Source organism: Eulemur rufifrons, chromosome 28 (assembly GCF_041146395.1).
Source record: "Eulemur rufifrons isolate Redbay chromosome 28, OSU_ERuf_1, whole genome shotgun sequence".
Classification (NCBI taxonomy): domain Eukaryota; kingdom Metazoa; phylum Chordata; class Mammalia; order Primates; family Lemuridae; genus Eulemur; species Eulemur rufifrons.
Genome location: NC_091010.1, coordinates 45,243,046 through 45,263,089, shown reverse-complemented (window position 1 = coordinate 45,263,089; position 20,044 = coordinate 45,243,046). Strand labels below are relative to the sequence as shown.

The 20,044-nt window shown below is 41.0% G+C and overlaps 1 protein-coding gene across 1 annotated transcript in view; it reads right to left on the bottom strand.

The window, feature by feature from the left end:
- The window catches only part of PI4K2A (phosphatidylinositol 4-kinase type 2 alpha), a 33,221-nt gene that overhangs the window by 4,685 nt on the left and 8,492 nt on the right, over positions 1-20,044 (bottom strand). Inside the window, exons 2-8 of the mRNA XM_069460855.1 lie at positions 18,766-18,966; positions 14,206-14,337; positions 13,329-13,482; positions 4,860-4,921; positions 2,713-2,812; positions 1,858-1,991; positions 1,144-1,203 (exon numbers count right to left, since the gene is read on the bottom strand). Of these exons, the coding sequence (XP_069316956.1) occupies positions 1,144-1,203; positions 1,858-1,991; positions 2,713-2,812; positions 4,860-4,921; positions 13,329-13,482; positions 14,206-14,337; positions 18,766-18,966 (843 nt within the window). The remainder of the gene's footprint in view (positions 1-1,143; positions 1,204-1,857; positions 1,992-2,712; positions 2,813-4,859; positions 4,922-13,328; positions 13,483-14,205; positions 14,338-18,765; positions 18,967-20,044) is intronic.

Below are 20,044 nucleotides of genomic sequence, written 5' to 3'. Positions count from 1 at the left end.
GTTAAGTAATTTGCCCAAGACCTCACAGGTAGCAAACGGCAGAGCCAGGTTTCAAACCTAGGCACTCTGACTATGGTTTGTGTCCTTAATCACTAAACCATCCCAGCTCCAAGAAGGCTTCAAAGTGATAAATATGGCCGGGTGCGGTGGCTCACGCCTGTAATCCTAGCACTCTGGGAGGCCGAGGTGGGCGGATCGTTTGAGCTCAGGAGTTCGAGACCAGCCTGAGCAAGAGCGAGACCCCATCTCTACTAAAAATAGAAAGAAATTATATGGACAGCTAAAAATATATATAGAAAAAATTAGCCGGGCATGGTGGTGCATGCCTGTAGTCCCAGCTACTCGGGAGGCTGAGACAGGAGGATCGCTTGAGCTCAGGAGTTTGAGGTTGCTGTGAGCTAGGCTGACGCCACGGCACTCACTCTAGCCTGGGCAACAGAGTGAGACTCTGTCTCAAAAAAAAAAAAAAAAAAAAAAAGTGATAAATATGATACCAGTGCCCTACATAGTTTAGAACCATTTTCCCAGCACACTCTTTACTGTGCTTTGGAAGATCGACAATGCCCTGGGTTTCTTTAGTTCCCTTTGAAGGTAAAGTGGAAGGAGAAGGAATAATATAACTTGTAACAACAAAATTATAACCATAGTCAATATCTGAGTGCAGGCATTGTATTTTACTAAACGCTTGATATGCATTATCTCATGCAATCCTCTAACCTGTGCAAAGTATTATTACTCTCCTGTTTTATAAACAAGGAAACAAGAGGTTCTTGCCCAAAGCCACAGAGTTTTAAGTAGTGTAGTCTGACTGCAGAGTCTGATCTTAACCACCAAAGTATACAGCCTGCCTTGAGCAACTTGAGGACAAGAAGCACCCATTTATTTACCAATGAAATATCTAGAAGCTGGGGCAGAGATGAGCATATAGTAAGTGCTTCACCAAGCACTGGATATACCATGGAAGCGGTGGGAGATTTTGGGAGGGCTACTTTTCCTTTTCCGGGCATTAGGGCAGAGTCACAAATATGTATGGCACAGACTGAAAAGTGTGTAAAAGACAAGCTTTACATATTTGCTCAACATGAGCATGTGACCCTCCCAGAGAGATGCCAAAAAGACAACAGGAAGATGTCAGAGGCTTACCTGTCCCCGCATGACAGCAATCTGCTTATGGAATTGGCCCCTGTCAAAACCAGGATCTTTCTGCAAAAGAAGGGCAGAAGGAGATGGGACCTGTGTGAATGCCTCACATGAACCCATTTTCTCTCCCAGATAGAAACTTTCTAATAAAGAAAACCTACATGAGGCTTATGAGGCTTGGTGAAGTCAACTACCCCGCTAAGCATTCCTTGTTTTACAGATGGGGACACAGAAAGCAACTATCTTGTTCTGTGTCTCAAACTGCAGGCTCCACTGTTCCATTTGAAAATGAGAGCCCTGTGGATGCATCGCAGCCACATGACGCACAGGACACACACAGTGTGATCCTCACAGCTGCCATCTGTCTATCTATCTATCTGTCTATCCATATGTCTGGCTGGCTATCTATCTATTGATGGAGATGGAGTCTTGCTACATTGCCCAGGCTGGTCTTAAACTCCTGGGCTCAAGTGATCTTCCTGAGTAGCTGAGATTACAGGTGCACACTGCCACACCCAGTTAATCGGCTGCTCATTTCTTTCAAACCCATCCAAACCAGGTCCTGCTGCCCACATGTGGAAATCTTGCTCTTCCCTGGCTAACTCAAGTCAGAAGGGTATTAGCCATTTTCTCCTGGCTTGTGTCAGGACCAACTAGAAAAACCATTAACAATTCCTTCTTCTGTATGGTAATAAGACTGAGGTTCCCACGGCTAACCTTGAAGAGTTCATATAGGTCCTCCTCCAAGTCCTTGACGAAGTTAGGGTCTGATATCTTTGGAAGAATCAGATCTTTGATCTCCTGAGAGAATGGGATTTTTGCCTGGGGCAACCAAGCCCAGTAAAAAGGATCTGAAAAGAAAGGCCAAAAGCAAAGCTGGTATTGGAAAATTCCCTGCTGATCTGTGCCCTCTACCCATCAAGACACTTTCAAAGGGAAAACCCCTCTTCCCAGATGTATAGTAGAAACAAAAACTTCCAAGTGCTCTTAACCATAAAGGTTACACAGCTAGTAAGTAGAGGAACCAGGATTCAAATTCAGATCTGCCTAATCCCAGATCTCTTTCCCAGGTATCACATGACCTTTCAAGATGCAAGACTATCTAGAAGCAACAACTTGCCACCAAGACATTGAGATGGTCCTTTTGAAAAGGGAAACTAGCACTGCAGAAGGGGCTAGTGACTTCCTCCTTGTATTTCTCTCCCTTTCCAAAAGTTTCTCAGTTATAATGGGGTAAGAAATGTCAACAAGAGACACAAATAGAATAAATTATGAAAAGACAGTCCACGAAAAGAATGAAAAGAATGCAAAGTGGAGATGAGAAAACTCATCTTTATAGTTCTAACTTCTAATCACCTTTATGCTTCTAATAGGAATTATATAAGGCAAAAGTCAGCATAATAGCTTACACTGTGGAACAGATGCCAGGTATTGGCCATCGTGTTAACGTGCCTGAGCTGCTTTATTTCATTAATTCCCAGAACAATCCCGTGATTGAGGTATTATTATTTCCATTGCACAGTGAGAAAACAAGCAAGGGAAGTGCCAAACCACAATGGTCTTGAAACTTACATGCCCTCCAGGAGTCAGGATGCTTCAGCGGGAAGGCCAGCCCATTGTCTATGGCAGCCACCTTGATGACTGGCTCCTTCACCACCACCCAGTCTGTGTCCTGAGAGCAGGGAAAGACTAATTACTGAAGGATCCCATCTGCCTCAGGCCCTTTAAAGTAGTAGCAGAGCAACCCATCCCTACCTCCTCAGACACCAATCCTTAGTCGACTTATTTTGAGCTACCCTTTGAACTGGTTTCCATATTGTTATCTTAACTTAGTACATTTATGGCACCTCTGACCTGGCTTGTTCAAGGTTCTCAGAGGCCCATTCTCAGAAAAGGTGTCCTTCCCCACGAGTTGCCACAGTCCTTGGTAAGAAGCATAATGACAATAACAAAGATAACTATAAGCCATTCCTGCTAGGGAAAGGCAATGAGCATCCTGAGAGCAGAAAAGGAGAAAGAAAAATCCCTATCAGTTGGCCAAGGTCTTTGTGTGTGGACCTTGACTCAGATGTTACTTCACTGGTGATGACTACATTTTCCAGAGGGAAAACAGAACCATGGAAGATAACACTTGGCTGCTCTTGCACAAGAGAGTCTGCTCTCCTGCTTCAGTGATACATAAAAAGGAAACGGACAAGAGCTGAATGTAAAAAGAATGGGCATATCACTTGTGACAGCCCACGTCAGAGACACTGCCTGACTATTTCCATGGCTCCATGTTTCAGGTTCATGGGTGGCATCATTGGGACTGTGATTCCAGGACACCTGCCTCAGAATCTCCTGGAATAGGCCAGGCGCGGTGGCTCACGCCTGTAATCCTAGCACTCTGGGAGGCCGAGGCAGGCAGATCATTTGAGCTCAGGAGTTCGAGACCAGCCTGAGCAAGAGCGAGACCTGTCTTCTACTACAAAAATAGAAAGAAATTAGCTGGACAACTAAAAACATATGAACAAAAAATTAGCCGGGCATGGTGATGCATGCCTGTAGTCCCAGCTACTCAAGAGGCTGAGGCAGGAGGATCACTTGAGCCCAGGAGTTTGAGGTTGCTGTGAGCTAGGCTGATGCCACGGCGCTCTAGCCCGGGCGATAGAGTGAGACCCTGTCTCAAAAAGAAAAAAAAAAAAAAAAAAGAATCTCCTGGAATACCTTATTAAAAGTATGAAATCCTGAGTTTTACCTCAGATGTGATAAATCAATTTCAGGGGAAGAAAGGCCTGAAGAAGAATCTGTACTTTGTACTTTTCTTTTTTTTTGAGACAGAGTCTCACTCTGTCACCCTGGCTAGAGTGCCGTGGTGTCAGCCTAGCTCACAGCAGTCTCAAACTCCTGGGCTCAAGCGATCCTCCTGCCTCAGCCTCCCGAGTTACTGGGACTACAGGTGAGCACCACAACACCTGGCTAATTTTTCTATTTTTAGTAGAGATAGGATCTCGCTCTTGCTCAGGCTGGTCTCAAACTCCTGAGCTCAAGCAATCCTCCTGCCTCAGTCTCCCAGAGTGCTAGGATTAAGGCATGAGCCACCGCGCCTGGCCTCTGTACTATTTTTAACAGCTCTTCAGATGATTCAGGCACAAAATTTGAGAGCCAATATTACAGAAAGTAAAAACACTTTTATAAGAAATAAAAATCAACCTCGTTCTCCTCCAGGTAGCTTTCCTGCTAATTTTTTAAAATGTGCAGACGGGGCAGTGACAGAGAAGTATAGTGGAGGATGAAACAAATGAGAGAGTAAAGAAAGTTGCAGAAGCAGCTTTTCTAAACTTATGCTCTGTGGAAATGTGGTCTGTTGTATGAAAAGTGTCTCACGGTTAAAAATGTATAGAAATCACTTGGCCAATTGAGCTGGTTCATTTACTGTAGTACTTCTCAGACCTTTACAATACAACTGCGCAATGTGAAGCTCAAAGAAAGGAACAGAGCATGTAATATGTTCCAAACTTACTTGACCTTTTCTACATGCTACTCCTATTAACATTAGTCAGTAGGATATTCCTTAAAACACAGAATGAGAAAAACTACACCAAATATTAACCTATTAATTTTAAAATGTTTCCCTGATTCTTATGTGACCTACTAAGTCTCTGACCATTTTATGTGATTCTATATTAACCAGATACTCCTCCTTATCCTCTTCCTCAAGCTATAGATCAACCTCTTACCCGAGAGCTAGAACTATCCATCGGACAGTCATATTTAATCAGCCAGTTGTCATTGCCTCGATCTGTGAACAGAAATATAAAGTTAGTAGGGAAATATTTCGGGGGCAAGCCGGACATGGTGGCGTGCACCTGTGGTCCCAGCTACTTGGGAAGTTGAGGCAGAAGGATTGCTTAAGCCCAGGAGTTCAAGGTTGCAGTGAGCTCTGATGACACCACTGCACTCCAGCCTGGGCAACAGAGTAAGACCCTGTCTCAAAAACAAATGGGGGGCCAGGTGTGGGAGGATTGCTTGAGCTCAGGAGTTCTAGACCAGCCTGAGCAAGAGCGAGACCCCGTCTCTACTAAAAATAGAAAGAAATTAGCCAAACAACTAAAAATAGAAAAAATTAGCCAGGCATGGTGGCACGTGCCTGTAGTCCCAGCTACCCGGGAGGCTGAGGCACAAGGATCGCTTGAGGCCAGGAGTTTGAGGTTGCTGTGAGCTAGGCTGACGCCATGGCACTCTAGCCCAGGCAAGAGAGTGAGACTCTGTCCCCAAAAAAAAAAAAAAAAAAATCCATTATAAGTTAAATATTACATTATAGCTAAGTGAACTAAATGCACTAATTAAAATCTAACAGTTGTCTCACTGGATAAATAAAACCCAACTACCTGCTGCTTACAGGTGATATATCTAAAAGTATACAAATATAGAGAGGTTGAAAGCATTAATAAAAAGATAATAAAAGACATGTAATACAAAAATTAAATGGAAACTGTTACAAGGTGAAACTCAGCAGGAAGATATAATACTTCCAAATTTGTATGCACCTAATATCACAGTCTCAACATAAGTAAAGAGAAATAGACAAAACCACATCCATGATAGGAAATGTTATTAATAATATACCTCTTGGACTGATGACCAGAAAAAAAAAAAGAACAGAGAAGATTTGAACAAGACAATTAACAGACTTAACCTAACTGACTTATAGAAAACGTTGCACCTAACAACTGCAATATATATACCTCTCAAACACACAAAAAGCATTTATAAAAACTGACTACCATAAAGCATATCTCAGCTATAAAGCAAATCTCAATAAATTTCAAAGTACTAAATTATATATTCTTTGACCACTGTGTGATTGAAAATTCCTATTTTGTATAGAAATTAAGAAATATTCTTTGAATCTCTATGTACTGCTATGGACTATTCCCTAGAATGTATTGTTAGATGAAAAAAGCGAAGTGCAAAGAACAGTGTGTATGGTATGCTACCTTTTATGGGGGGGGGGGTTGCAAAACACAACCTATATGCTTTTACATTTATATATATAATTCTTTTCAATGAAAGGACAGCACAAATACTAATAGCATGGTTACCCATGGGAGAGAAGTATGGAATAGTTTGGAGGGGACAGGGATGGAAGTGAGACTTCTCTAACTGTACCTTGTTTTATAGTTTCAGCTTTGGAATCCAAATGTTTTATATAATTATTTTTAAAACTACATTAAAATGTAAAAAGCAATCCCTAAAAAATAAAAATGGAATGAAACTGAAAAAACTAATTATATACAAATTAGTGACTCAACCACAAAGAAAATAATTCAGTGACTTGGAAAAACTGTGAGTTGAATATATATCCCTAGAAGAACATATCATAAGGACAAAAATTACAGAGAAATCTTAAACTGTATCCAGTAATCACATTGTGAGTAACAATACTGGTATTGGTAATTTGAAGCTATTGTGTATATATTTTTGAATAAAGAAAATTATTACCTTGTTAGAAAATAGTGTAACTGAAAAAAAGATACAAATAAAACCAAAAACGTTAAGAAATCATATTATCTTAAATCTGAACTGGAAATGTTAATATAAATTTATCATGCATCTTTCTCTTTAAAAAAAAAAAAGTATTTCTTAGACCTGTCCACTGAAAAGGCCTAGAAGCAATGAACAACCCAGTAGCAACAAATACCCCTAGAACCCAGATTACAGTCTCTAAATACTTAAAATTTTGCGCTAAAAGGAACCAGGGCTCCTTGGAGAATTGGCTGAGTCCAGGTATGGGGCAAAAAATGTATAAAACAAGCCTGGAGCAAACTGATATACCAGGAATACTCATAAATGTTTACTTAAGTATTTTTAAAAATTTTTTCTTTTTTTTCTTTTTTATTAATTTTTGATTCATTTAAATTTTTTATTTTTTCTTCAACTGCTCTAGACAGGGAATATTCTTAAAAACTTAAAATCCATTGGTCACCTTTGTATATTTGTTCTGGTACTAACTCAATCTGAAAACTGATAAATAAAGGAAAAGAATCAAGTATTTATCCTATCTTATTATAGTTAATGAGGAAAAGTCTTCTTAGAAGAATTCCAGCTAATAATGCAAAAACAATGAAATAATGGATCTGGACACACTCATCAATGACTGCCCAAACCACTGGGTAAAGAGGCTGGTGTGAAACTATATATAACATGGATCAAGCTGAAAACAACCAAACCTACTGATGAGTATTATTATTACAAAAAGAGATAATCAGACATTATGTGCCTCATGATAAGATATAAGAGGAAAGATACAGGAATATGTATAAAGTATTCTTGCAAAAAGAAAGGAATGTTTTTCAGGTAATTCTGATATTGGGAACAGCGTCAATGGTTTCACAAATTTCGAGCTCTAGCTACAGGTAGTACTTTTTCCTCCTTAGAGGTTAACAATTCTAAAACTACTTTCTGTGTATTTTAGGATTAAGCAAGTAAGTAAATAATTGTGAGTAATGAGAACCAGGTTTCTCCTTCTCAGGAAAGAAATTACAAATATAGAAAGGGAAAAGGCTAGAATGAACCCTGTGGTATCAAGATGAATATGGAGGTATTAGTATGAATTCATGGTTTTTAATATAGAGATACATACAGAAACAGATAATGATCTATGTATTTGTGTTTACAAATAAATACACACACACACACACACACACACACACACATTTCCTAGCTCTGTTTGCTAAGAGGTCCTAGAAGCAATAATATCCCAGGAACAATGAGTACAACTAGTACCCAGATCTTGGCTTCTCAATACCACTCTCCAATAAGAGGAACCAGGGCTTAGAGAAATGGCTGATTCCAGGGCTGAAATTAGAAGATAAATGTGGGATATCCTATTTTGCCAAAAAGTAAGGAAGTGCTCAAAGACTGATGAGGACATGTCAAAAGGATATAGAAGCAAGGCTGAAAAGGTTTTTACGGGCCAAATATGGGACACTTTGAGCACCAAAATAGATAATGAAAGAAAGTGATCAGAACTCATTAAATAAGAAATCTATAAGACCATACTGATATAAATAAATAAAAGGGGATGAAAGAACACAAATGTACAAGAAATGAGAGGAAAATCACCACTTGGCACCCATCATACTAATAATTCACTCAGGCAAGAATCATCCATAGATACAAAACTAGTAGATGAAAGTTTGAGGAACAGGATATTTACATAGTTGCAAGGTATGTAAAGGGATGTCCCCACAAAAAAGGGACAAATCAAACTTTGTAACAGAGGAAATCTTAACAGATAACATATTAAGCAAGTGACCAAAATTATTACCACCAGTAATAGGATATTAGGTGTTTCTTGATACAATGCATCAAGAAAATAACTCCACTTCTGTAGTAATTCTGCCAAAAATGCATAATGTGAATCTAATCACATGGAAACAGACAAACCCATATTGAGCAACATTCTAAAAATTCCTAGCCTCTGTTCTTCAAAAATGTCAATGTCATGCAAGATTCAGAAATTGTTCCAGATTGAAGAAAAAAATTGAGATAATAACAACTGAATGTAACATGTGATCCAAAATTTTATTTTGCAATAAAGGACATCATGAGGAAAATTGGCAAAATCTGAATATGGTCAGGAGATAATGGCATTGATTTTGTTATTTTCCTGAATTTCTTCTAGCTATACAATTCATATAAGAGAATGTCCTCGTTTTGAGGAAATAAATACATAGAATTATTTAGGGATAAAGAGGCTGTATGTCTGGAACTTAACTTTTAAATGGTTCAGGAAAAAATATATATGTATGGGGAGGATTAATAAGGCAAATATGGTAAGTGAAAGGGGCAGCCTTGCAAAAATAACAAGAAAATACCTACAATTCCCCCAGCAACAGTTAAAGATCAATCCTATGAGTTCTCTCACTAATAGGCACCCTGAAGGAGTTCAGTTTTGCACAACTTCTGAAAAGAGCTGAATGGACAGAAAAGAGATGTAAATCTTTCTCTTTAAAATTGTTTTTTTGAGAATCTGCTTTTACAGAGTACCTCAGTAAACAGCAGGAGAACAAGCTCTAAGCCTCAGCCATATCTTGAGGGCAGAGTCACATTTCTGGTGATAATCCCTTCTCCAAGGAAAGGCAGGAATCCAACTCTTGGACTTTGACGTCCTGCTCCTGCTTTTGTTATCAACTGACAGCTATCATTATTTTTTTTCTCTTCGTCCCCCTTAAAATCAGTAAGCCACTTGGCCTCAATGCTGGTACCCCTCCCCTTTCTTTGGGATGTCATGCCATCTCCCTGCTGTCTTCCCCTTCTTCCTCTTTCTTTTTCACTCTCATTCCTTCTATTCTTCTAAGAAGACAAAGTAAACTTGCTTTACTTTTATATCTTAATCTCTGCGTGAGAAATCTTTCTCCACGTGCACTGTGAGCACCTAGTAGGCTTTCCACCCTAACAGTGTGATGTTAACATTTAGGAGAAACCTGACAATGCGTGGGAATTCTTTAAACCATCCTTGCAATATCTGTCAGTCTGAAATTATGTCAAATAAAAATTTTTAAAACTTCAAACCTGAATTTGATCAAGCCTTTAGACCTAGTAACCAATATACAGGAAATATAGGGAATTGAGGGTGCCAAATCCACAATGTGGAAATTCTATAGGGCACATACCAGTTTTTTCAACAAATAAAAGGCAAGAAAAAAATGTGGAACTTTTGCTAAATTAAAGATAGTCAAGAAACATATTAACCAAATGTAATATGTGGACCTTGCAACAAACCAACTCATAAAAACCATGTTTTTATGAGACAACTGGGGTAATGTGAACACTGGTGGGACATCAGATAGTGATTATACTAAAATAAGGAAGCATTTAATGGATACTATGAAATAATGTCTCAGATTTGCATTAAAACAACCCAGTAGGGGAAGAGGGTAGCAGGAAGTGAGGCCTTCCTTACATAGTAACTGTTGAAGATGGTACCAGGTACATGGCAGGTTACTACAGCATTCTCTCTACTTTGGTGTATTTTGAAATTTTCCATACTAAGCAGCCAAAAATTATTTTAACTATAGAAAAAAGATAGGGAAAAAATATAGAAATAAAAGAAAAAAATCACTATGAAAATTTTAAAATATTTTGAACTGATTACAATGAAAAAAACTTGTAAGATGTACCTAAGCTAAGCTTAAGATGAAATTTAATTAAGTGCATATGTTAGAAAAGGAGAAAGGCTAAAAATCAATGATCTCAGGGAGAGGATTCCGGGAAGGTGCTGGAGTACGAAGTACCAAAAATCTGTCTCCCAACCTGGACAACAATTGTACCTGCAGAATCTGTCTGATGTAACTACTTTGGAACTCTGGAATCTATGGAAGGCTTGCAACTTCTCGGGAAAGGTTGGACAGTAACTTATGGTTAATTTCAGTCAATTTTGTCTCTTGGCACCACTAGCAGCTACCCGCCCCCCATGCCCTCACCTTTCAGCCATGTGGCAGGCAGCTGTGCACATGTCCTGGAACAGCTTGCAAAGAGCTTGAGGGAGCCAAAGTGGGCAAAAACATGTGCTCTGATCATTGATGCCAGCTTCTGAACACAGAGATGCAAACAAAGAGGGCAGTAGCCACTGTTGTAAGCCACTCCCTCACTGGCTAAAGTAACTTCCAGGGAATTTAAAGGGTCAGTGCCCTTTAATCCCTCCAGCCCTTTGTTCTCTTCCCCTCTTGGGAGCCAGATATTAAAGACCAGGACATTCAAAAGCAACCACATATATGGGGGAAATTAGAAATTCACTGCACATGCCCAAGGGAAGGCATAGGTTCTGGAAAGACCTGAGAAGACCTTAAGTTTATACCTCAGGTTGATCTTCAGCACAGAGACAACCCACAATAGTTACAAAAACCAAAAACAAAAGACAGCCAACACTGGGAAGGGGACAGAATCTGATTTTCAGAGTTACCACACTATTAGATTCAAATGTCCAGTTTTTAACAAAAAACCACAAGGCATACAAAGAAGCAGGGAAGTACGACCCACTAAAAGGGAAAAAAATGAACCAACAGAAACTGTCCCTGAAAAAGAACTGATGGCAGATACTCACACAAAGACTTTAAAACAACTATCTTAAAGATGCTCAAAGGACGAAAGGAAGATGTGGAGAAAGTCAGTAAAATGATGTCAGAACAAAACAGAAATATTAACAAAGAGAAAAACCTAAAATGAAAACAAAATGTGGAGGCTGGGCACAGTGGCACACGTACGTAATCCCAGCACTTCAGGAGGCTGAAGCGGGAGGATCACTTAAGACCAGCCTGGGCAACATAGTGAGAGTCTGTCTCTACCAAAGAAGAAAAAGGAAAAAAAAACAACTCCAGGCAGGAAGAACTCAAAGAGACCCACACTGAGACGCATTATAATCAAACTGTAGAAAGACAAAGAGAATTTAAAAGCAGCAGAGAGAAGCAACTCAATAAGATTATCAACAGATTTCTCATCAGAAACTATGGAGACCAGGTAGCAAAGGCCTGATATATTCAAAGTGTTAAAAGAAAAGGAAAAAGGCTGGGTACAGCAGCTCACGCCTTTAATATTAGCACCCTGGGGGGGCCAAAGCAAGAGAATCACCTGAGGTCAGGAGTTTGAGACCAGACTGAGCAAGAGCAAGAGCAAGACCCATCTCTACTAAGAAAATAGAAAAAATTAGCTGGGCGTGGTGGTGCACACCTGTAGTCCCAGCTACTCAGGAGGCTGAGGCAGGAGGATCGCTTGAGGCCAGGAGTTTGAGGTTGCTGTGAGCTAGGCTGACGCCATGGCACTCACTCTAGCCCAGGCAACAGAGACTCTGTCTCAAAAAAAAGAAAAGAAAAGGAAAAAAAAAAACCAAAACAACCATCAACCAAGAATCCTATATCCAGCAAAATTGTTCTTTAAAAGTGAGGAAGAGCAGAGGTGGGAGGGTTGCTTTTGCTCAGGAGTTCAAGACTAGCCTAAGCAAGAGGGAGACCCCATCTCAAAAAAAAACAAGGCAAGGATGCCTGCTTTCACCACTTCTATTTAACGTAGTACTAGAAGTCCTAGCCATAGCAATCAGGCAAGAGAAAGAAAGAAAAAGCATCCAAATTGGAAAGGAAGAAGTAGTATTAACTCTGTCTGCAGATAATATTATTGCATATGTACAAAATCCTAAAGATTCTACCATGGGAGGAAATATTTGCAAATCATATATCAAAAAAACTCATTAGAGCTAATATGCAGCAAAGTGGCAGGATATAAAGGACACAAAAATCAGTTGCATTTATATATACTAACAATGAACAATCTGAGAAGAAAATTAAGAGAACAGGCCGGGCGTGGTGGCTCATGCCTGTAATCCTAGCACTCTGGGAGGCTAAGGCGGGAGGATCACTCGAGGTCAGGAGTCCAAGACCAGCCTGAGCAAGAGTGAGACCCCGTCTCTACTGAAAAAAAAAATAGAAAGAAATTAACTGGACAACTAATATAAAAAAATTAGCCGGGCATGGTGGTGCATGCCTGTAGTACCAGCTACTGGGGAGGCTGAGGCAGTAGGATCGCTTGAGCCCAGGAGTTTGAGGTTGCTGATACCACAGCACTCTAGCCCGGGCAACAGAATGAGACTCTGTCTCCAAAAAAAAAAAAGGAATAGTAGAGACGGGGTTTCGCTCTTACTCAGGCTGGTCTCAAACTCCTGAGCTCAAGCAATCCTCCTACCTTGGCCTCCCAGACTGCTAGGATTACAGGCATGAGCCACCAGTGCCAAGCCTTGCACTGGAAAATTTTGTAAAACTATCAACAATCTAAGCATCCATCTCAAGAACTTAAAGACAAAATTGTCCTGTGATAGGTCTTAATGCTACAAGAATGACTAAGGATCAAGAGTATCCTTCACAGTACTTTGGAACAGCCAGGTATCTTCTGTCTGGGTCTGGGAAAGAGGCTAAGATAAAATATATATACTCCAGGCCTTACCACCTCTGATAACTACACATGATATGTCTAGACAAAGCTTAACCCAAAAAAGTATTCTCTGAGACCCTCCCCAAATGTGATGACCCCTCTGACTTAGGAAAAAAACATATCTTTACAAGGCACTCTGATTCCCAAGCCCTGCGAGCCTCCAGGTCTCCCCCATGCCTCAGCACAGTGTGGCACAGGGCATGGGACCACCCGCAGTTGCTCACCAGTGTTGCGGATGATGTAATCCAGCACCACCAACCGCTCAAATTGCAGCAGTAGTTGCCGGTTAGTGTTCTCAGGAAGAGGTTCTGCTTCAAAACGCCGTAGCCAGTAGTCTGCATCTTTGTAGCCTTCAACAAAGAGTTGGAATGAACCAACCTGGAACCAAGGAAAGAACAAAGGTATTTCCCTACAGCCCAAGTCCAAACAACCCAGGAGTAAGCCAGGTACCCACTAAGTAGACTCTGTGGAGTTCACATCAGAGCAGGGAAACTTTTCAAGATCTTCATTTCCTTGCAAGTACAGGAGAAAGCAGGTATGACTGTGAACATCCATTTAAATTAAAGAATCCCATTCAGGCTGGGCACAGTGGCTCACACTTGTAATCCTAGCACTTTGGGAGGACAAGGCAGGAGGATTGCTTAAGGCCAAGAGTTTGAGACCAGCCTGGACAACATAGTGAGATCTTGTCTCTATAAAAAATAAAAAAATTAGCTGGGCATGGTGGTGGGGGGCCTATAGTCCCAGCTACTTAGAAGGCTGAGTCAGGAGGATTGCTTGAGCCCAGGAGTTTGGGACTGCTGTGAGCTATGATTATGCCCCTGTACTCCAGCTTGGGTGACAAAGTGAGACCCCATCTCAAAAAAAAAAAAAAAAAAAAAAGACGACTATCCAAATGGATCAGAAGAGTGAGAAAGTTAGGCCTCGACTCTCTGGAAAATTATTCCCCCAACCTTAGTCCTTTGACAGAAATGAGGATGATAGGAGCCTCAGGGCAGGCTATTCACATGCCCACATTTGAGTCTGTAGGCACCTTGCTTCACCACTTACTATGCCACTATAAATCATCACCTTTGATAAGTCACACAGGTGCGTCTATACCTTTGGTGGTAGCCCGATGCGGTTAAAGCGCTGCCCAACTTTTGGCACTTTCTCTAGTGCAAGCCGCTTGCCCCTGGACTTCACTCGGTCAATGGCACTGTAATTGAAGGTCTCACTGGCTAGGTATACTACCTATAGTGGAAAAAGAAGAGATACCAAGGTTAGAGACAAGCTTAAGGAACCAGACCACTGTGGTAGAGAATAAATAGCTAGATGCTCACCAGTACTGTTCCTCTTCCAGGGCACAAAGAAAGAATGCATTTCTCGGCCTCCCTAGCAACTAGAATACGGAAGGTAACTAATTCAGGCCAATGGAATGTTGACAAGGTAAGGTATGTACCACTTTTAGGCCTGGGCCCTAAAATCTCCTGAACCTTAGTTCATATTCCCCAATCAGTAGAGCTGGAAAAAGAATGGCTCTGAGATGGCAAAGCCACACCATGGAAGGACCCCAGATCCTTTGTTACTATATGAGTGACATGGGATCTAGGAGAGCTGCCTAACTGACATGAGTCTGAGATATAACCAAGAACTAAACTCCTATTGTATTAAACCACTGAGATTCAGCGGTTGTTACAGCAGCTAGCATGAATTACATTGACTAACACAGTCACTTCCTGGGTTAAAAGAATAAGCCAAATGCCTATTTTCTCTGCAGATAAAAACAAATTGCAATTTGTGCTGTACCCTTTGATTTCCTTTTGAATTTTTTATTATACTTTCTGTAATTATTCATATTCAAAAAAATAAACATAGGAGGGGGGAGGAGGGAATGGCTAAATTACACCTAACGGGTACAGTGCACACTATCTGGGTGATGGGCACACTTACAGCTTTGCCTCAAACTGTACAAAAACAATTTATGTAACCAAAACGTTTGTACCCCCATAATACTCTGGAGAAAAAAAACATTAAAATTGGTTTTCATTTTTAATGGATTGCTATATTTATGCACAGACTATATCTGGAATATTACACAAGAAACTAGGAATAGTAGCTGCCTCTGAGGAAGGAAACTGAGTGGTCAGGAGACAGGGTAGGGGGGAAGTCAGAATTATTTTTCTCTGTTTACTGTCTGTGCCTTCTGATTTCTGCACTAGATGCACATATTGCCTATTCAAAAACAATTTTTTTAATGAGCCATCAATATTACACTTGACTGTCAAGCTGCAGTGACATCACTATAATCTGTTTATTCATCTATTATCACACTTATCACATTGTCTTGTAATTATCCATTTGTGTATCTAACTTTTCTCTTAGGATTATAGGCAGTGACTCATGCCTGAGGCCAGTAGTTAGTTTGAGACCAGCCTGAGCAACATAGCAAGACCCCATCTCTACAAAAAAATACAAAAATCTGCTAGGTGTGGTGGCATGTTCTTGTAGTCCCAGCTACTCAGGAGGCTGAGGCAGGAAGATCACTTGAGCCCAGGAGTTTGACGTTGCGGTGAGCTATGATGACACCCCCTGCACTTTAGCCTGGGCCAACAGAGCAAGACCCTGTCTCAAAAAAATAACATAAAAAAATAAAACTAATGAGATTTCAGGAAGCAGAAAACATCTTATTTACATGGCATCCTCAGCACCTAACACAATACCTGGCACATACATGCTCATTAAATATTTAACTGAATGAATGAATGAGTTACAAGCTTCTTTCAGAGATAGCAACAAGTGGGTTTTAGCATATAAATACCTAAAATCAAATATTAAGAATTATTTTTATAGGCCATGCAAAATTCATTATAAATAACTAATTATTGTGTCCATGAACCTGAGAGGCAAAACAACTTCCCCCTATCGATTGCTCCATCTACCCATCCAGTGTTAACAGGGTACTGTCGTAGGCACTCCTGCCATACAAATCAAGAAACTAAGGCATAGGAATGAAGGAAAAAGAGCTTTCTTAAGGCTGCCTTGCCAGTTTCTGCGGCGAAAACCCTGGCTCTCTCAAGCCATAAAACACATTTTTCCCCTATCAGATGTATTTTCTCATTCTTCCCATAATTCCCTATGACTAATGAAATTATCATAACCTGAAACCTCACAGGAACAAAGAGCAGAGACAGCCAGCGAGTGAGAATTAAAGCCTCACTATTTGAAGCTCCATCACAACATGAGCCCCATTTCCATAGTGACAGATGCTCTGATCCACTGGATAGAATCCTGTCACAGGGCGGGGGAGGTAGGGTGGGGAGAGAGTCCTCCTCCTCCTATTCCCCAGCAGCTGTATGTTAAGCTTGCAAGTTTTGCCTCACCTCAGTCTCATGGAAGACATGTATTGTTGTTGTTGCTGACTTTCTGATGCCAAAGATCCTTAGGCCTCATTAAGGTTCTCTAAGAGGGCAAGAGGACGACCACAGATGGGGAAGAATGGGATTGTGGGGATAACACTAAAGACTGGAACAGCTCATAAAAATACCACAGGCTGATATGTATGGAGTGTTTACATTGTGCCAGGCACTGGGCTATGTGCTTTACGTGGATTATCTTGTGTAATCTTGATGGGCAGTCTATAAAATAGCAACTATTTATATCCCTAGGTGTACAGTGAGGAAACTGAGCCTAGGGGGGTTAAGTAACTTGCCCAAAGGTCACACAAATAAAATGCTGCACAGCCGGAATTCAAACTCCAGCTCTCTGATTCTTAGGCCCCACACTCCGGAAGCCACAGCAGAGCAGGCAGGCGTAGGGCCAGAGCGGTCTGCCACTTGCCTAGTAAAGGGAGAAAATTACAGAGTGATGAGCAAGGAGTATTTTCAAGTTTCTAGAGTCAAGGAGGGGCCTAGTAGGAGGATTTCAGGTTAGACAGGTCACTTAGAAGCATTAATTACCATACATGATATTCAAAATGTTCTGTTTACCTGCATATAGAAAGAAAACTATAGCATGAAGGGAAGGAACGAACTGCACAAAGCTGGGCAGTGAATTAGATGTGAAATGGGAGACACAAGCCTGGTCAAACATTTTTTTCTCCATAGACCTGAGATTGGAGGATCTTTGGTATTGTTTCTCGTGATTTGATATTCATTCATTGATTCAGCTGGTACCTAATGAATGCTTACTGTAAGTATAGCACTTTGCCAGAGGCTGAGAATGGGAGAAGAAAAATCTCAAGAAGTTTCTGACTTCTAGGAGCTCGCAAATTACAGGGTGTCCCAAAAGTTATACATAGGGAAATGGGAAATTGTAGCTAAATGTACCTTTATTTACAAAATATTCATTACAAAATTTTTCCTTTGTAGCAGACTTTTGGGACACCCTGTAGTTGGCTTATTGTTTGGCGTTTAGTGGCAAAGGAGTAGACACAGTTGAATATCCACAATAGTCACATTTTCTTCTAAAATACCCTGGGAAAACAGAAAAAACAGGTTTGAAGGGGAGTTCCTATGTGCTGATCAATCTTTTTGCCCATAGAGTCTAATATCTAAACCTGATAAAAGGAGTTTTAATCTATAGGCAAGGTCCCTAGAGCATCAAAGGATGGTCTGCAACTGGTTTATGAACCATCCCCCTAAAATTATATGTAAAACAATGATTACAAATATGTGTGCTTTTTCTGGAAACAGGACCTATAGCTTTTATCAGATTCTCAAAGAAGGTTAAGACCCAGAGCTATGAAGACACCTTGGCAGCATTAGGGTATCAGATCAGAGTTCTACTTAAGTTGTTACTAAATCCCACATAGCCATATACTCAGTGGGCGATTATGTGTCCTTAAATGTTCCTATGCTGACCAGCAGGTTCCTTCCCCTCATAACCCTTAGAGTCTCATGGAGCACCCTGTAGCACAGGTTCTTAACCTGGTGTCAGTAAGCTCCCTGACACTGTACGTAATCAATTCTGTATTCGAGCACATTGAGGGGGGTGGGGAGGTCCAGACCCTTCATCAAGACCTCATCTTTCCCCTCCCCCACAAGAAAATTCAGAAGAGAAGGGCCTCATCTAAGTCCATAACACATACAAAGTATGTATAAATCCATTCTAAGTATAAATTTGCCTGGATCTGGGATCCCTATTGTGGTATGTTCAGGTAAGTCTCAGAATTCTACAGCGTAAAGATGAATGAGAAAAATTCCATGTCAGTTCCCTGCAGCGGTTCAGGACAGACCTGTAGTCTAAACCTCAGCCCATTGTAAAGTCCTCCTTGCCAGACCTTGCTTAAATGCTTAGCTGACATCAACCAGTCCGTTCTAGACTGTACTGAAATCTTGGAACTGCTCAGAAGTCTAAGAGAGTAAGCCACAAAAGTAGCTAGGGGTAACTAGCTTGGGGTTACCAGGGATCCAAAGACCAAGGGAGTCCATAAATGTGCATGAGAAGTCTGTAAATTTCTGGAAATTGTATGCAAATATTATATATGTATCCTTCTGAGGAGAGCTTTTATCAGATGATCAAATCATGAGCCTAACCCTGCTACCCTCCCCAAAAAAGGTTGAGAATCCCAGACTTAGGGTATAAATGGCCCCCCACTGGACCCAAGGTCCCACAGACAGGGGTTAGGTCCCGGGAAAACTCTGGCCAGGCAATAAGGCTCCCTAGAGATGGGTCACTGACCTTGGTACGGGGTACAATGTTGAGTTCCAGTTTTTGGTCCACCAGGCTGGCCCCCGCCTCTGAGAGATAGCCCTGATTGAGGACAAGGCAGTCACGGCCAAAGCAGCAGGGACAACACAGCTTCTGCAGCCACTTGGTCCACTTAGGATTAAGGTGCCCATATGGCTCTTCATTCTTGGGTTTGAAGACAGCAATTATCTTCTACACAAACAACAAAAAAAGGGGATATTACATGTGAGTTGATTAAAGTAGCCCACAGACCAAGTCAGCAGGAATCTAGAAGGAAATGAGAGAGCACAGGCAGACAATCCCTACTCACAGTCAGACACAGACTTCTCCCCAGCTTGTAAGGGGAAGACACCCGCTCGTGTGTGAGCTAAGAGACCCATTGGTAGAAAGGACTGTGACCAAAGATGATGCCAAGTCTCCTCATTCTTCCTTGCTGCTTCACTCCTCTTCTCCATCTCTCCTCCCTCATATAAGTACCTACCTCTAACTCTGTGCTTCAAACAAACAAGGTAAATGGATGTCTACATTTCTAGGAGCAAGATACAGAAGCCAATTCAGTGGCAGATCTTGAGTCACTGGCAGTAATCTTAGGCTGATACAGTGTTGCTTCCTGCCCTCCCAGAAAAGATGTAACGTCATACTGCACACGTCAAGGGTTCTAAAGTAATCTTTTCCCCCCAAAAGTGAGGAATTAACTTAACACGGATCATATGTTATCTTTTTTTGCATGTACTCCTGCCCTATTTATCCTACAGGACCTTTCTTTATACAGTATGCCAGAAATTTAAAACCATCAAACTCCAACTTCCGAAGTACAAACATGAATACTGTTGCCCTGCATCAATTATGTAAAGGCTCAAAAAATTATCAGCTGAAAGGAAATAAAGAAGGTGCCACCAAGTCCAGCTAATTTTTTTTTTTTTTTTCTGGTAGAGATGGAGTCTCACTATATTGACCAGGCTGGTCTTGAACACCTGGCCTCAAGCAATCCTCCCTCCTCAGTCTCCCAAAGTTCTGGGGTTATAGGCATGAGCCACCATGCCCAGCCTCTTAAGTAATTCTTTTTTTTTTTAAGACGGGGTCTCGCTCTCGCTCAGGCTGGTCTCCAACTCCTGAGCTCAAGGGATCCTCCTGCCTAGGCCTCCCAGAGTGCTAGGATTACAGGTGTGAGCCACCAGGCCCAGCCTCTTAAATAATTCTGATAGGCAAGAAACCAGAACATAAGACGCCACAAAGATTAAATCCATCTTCTCTAGTGGACAGTAATTTA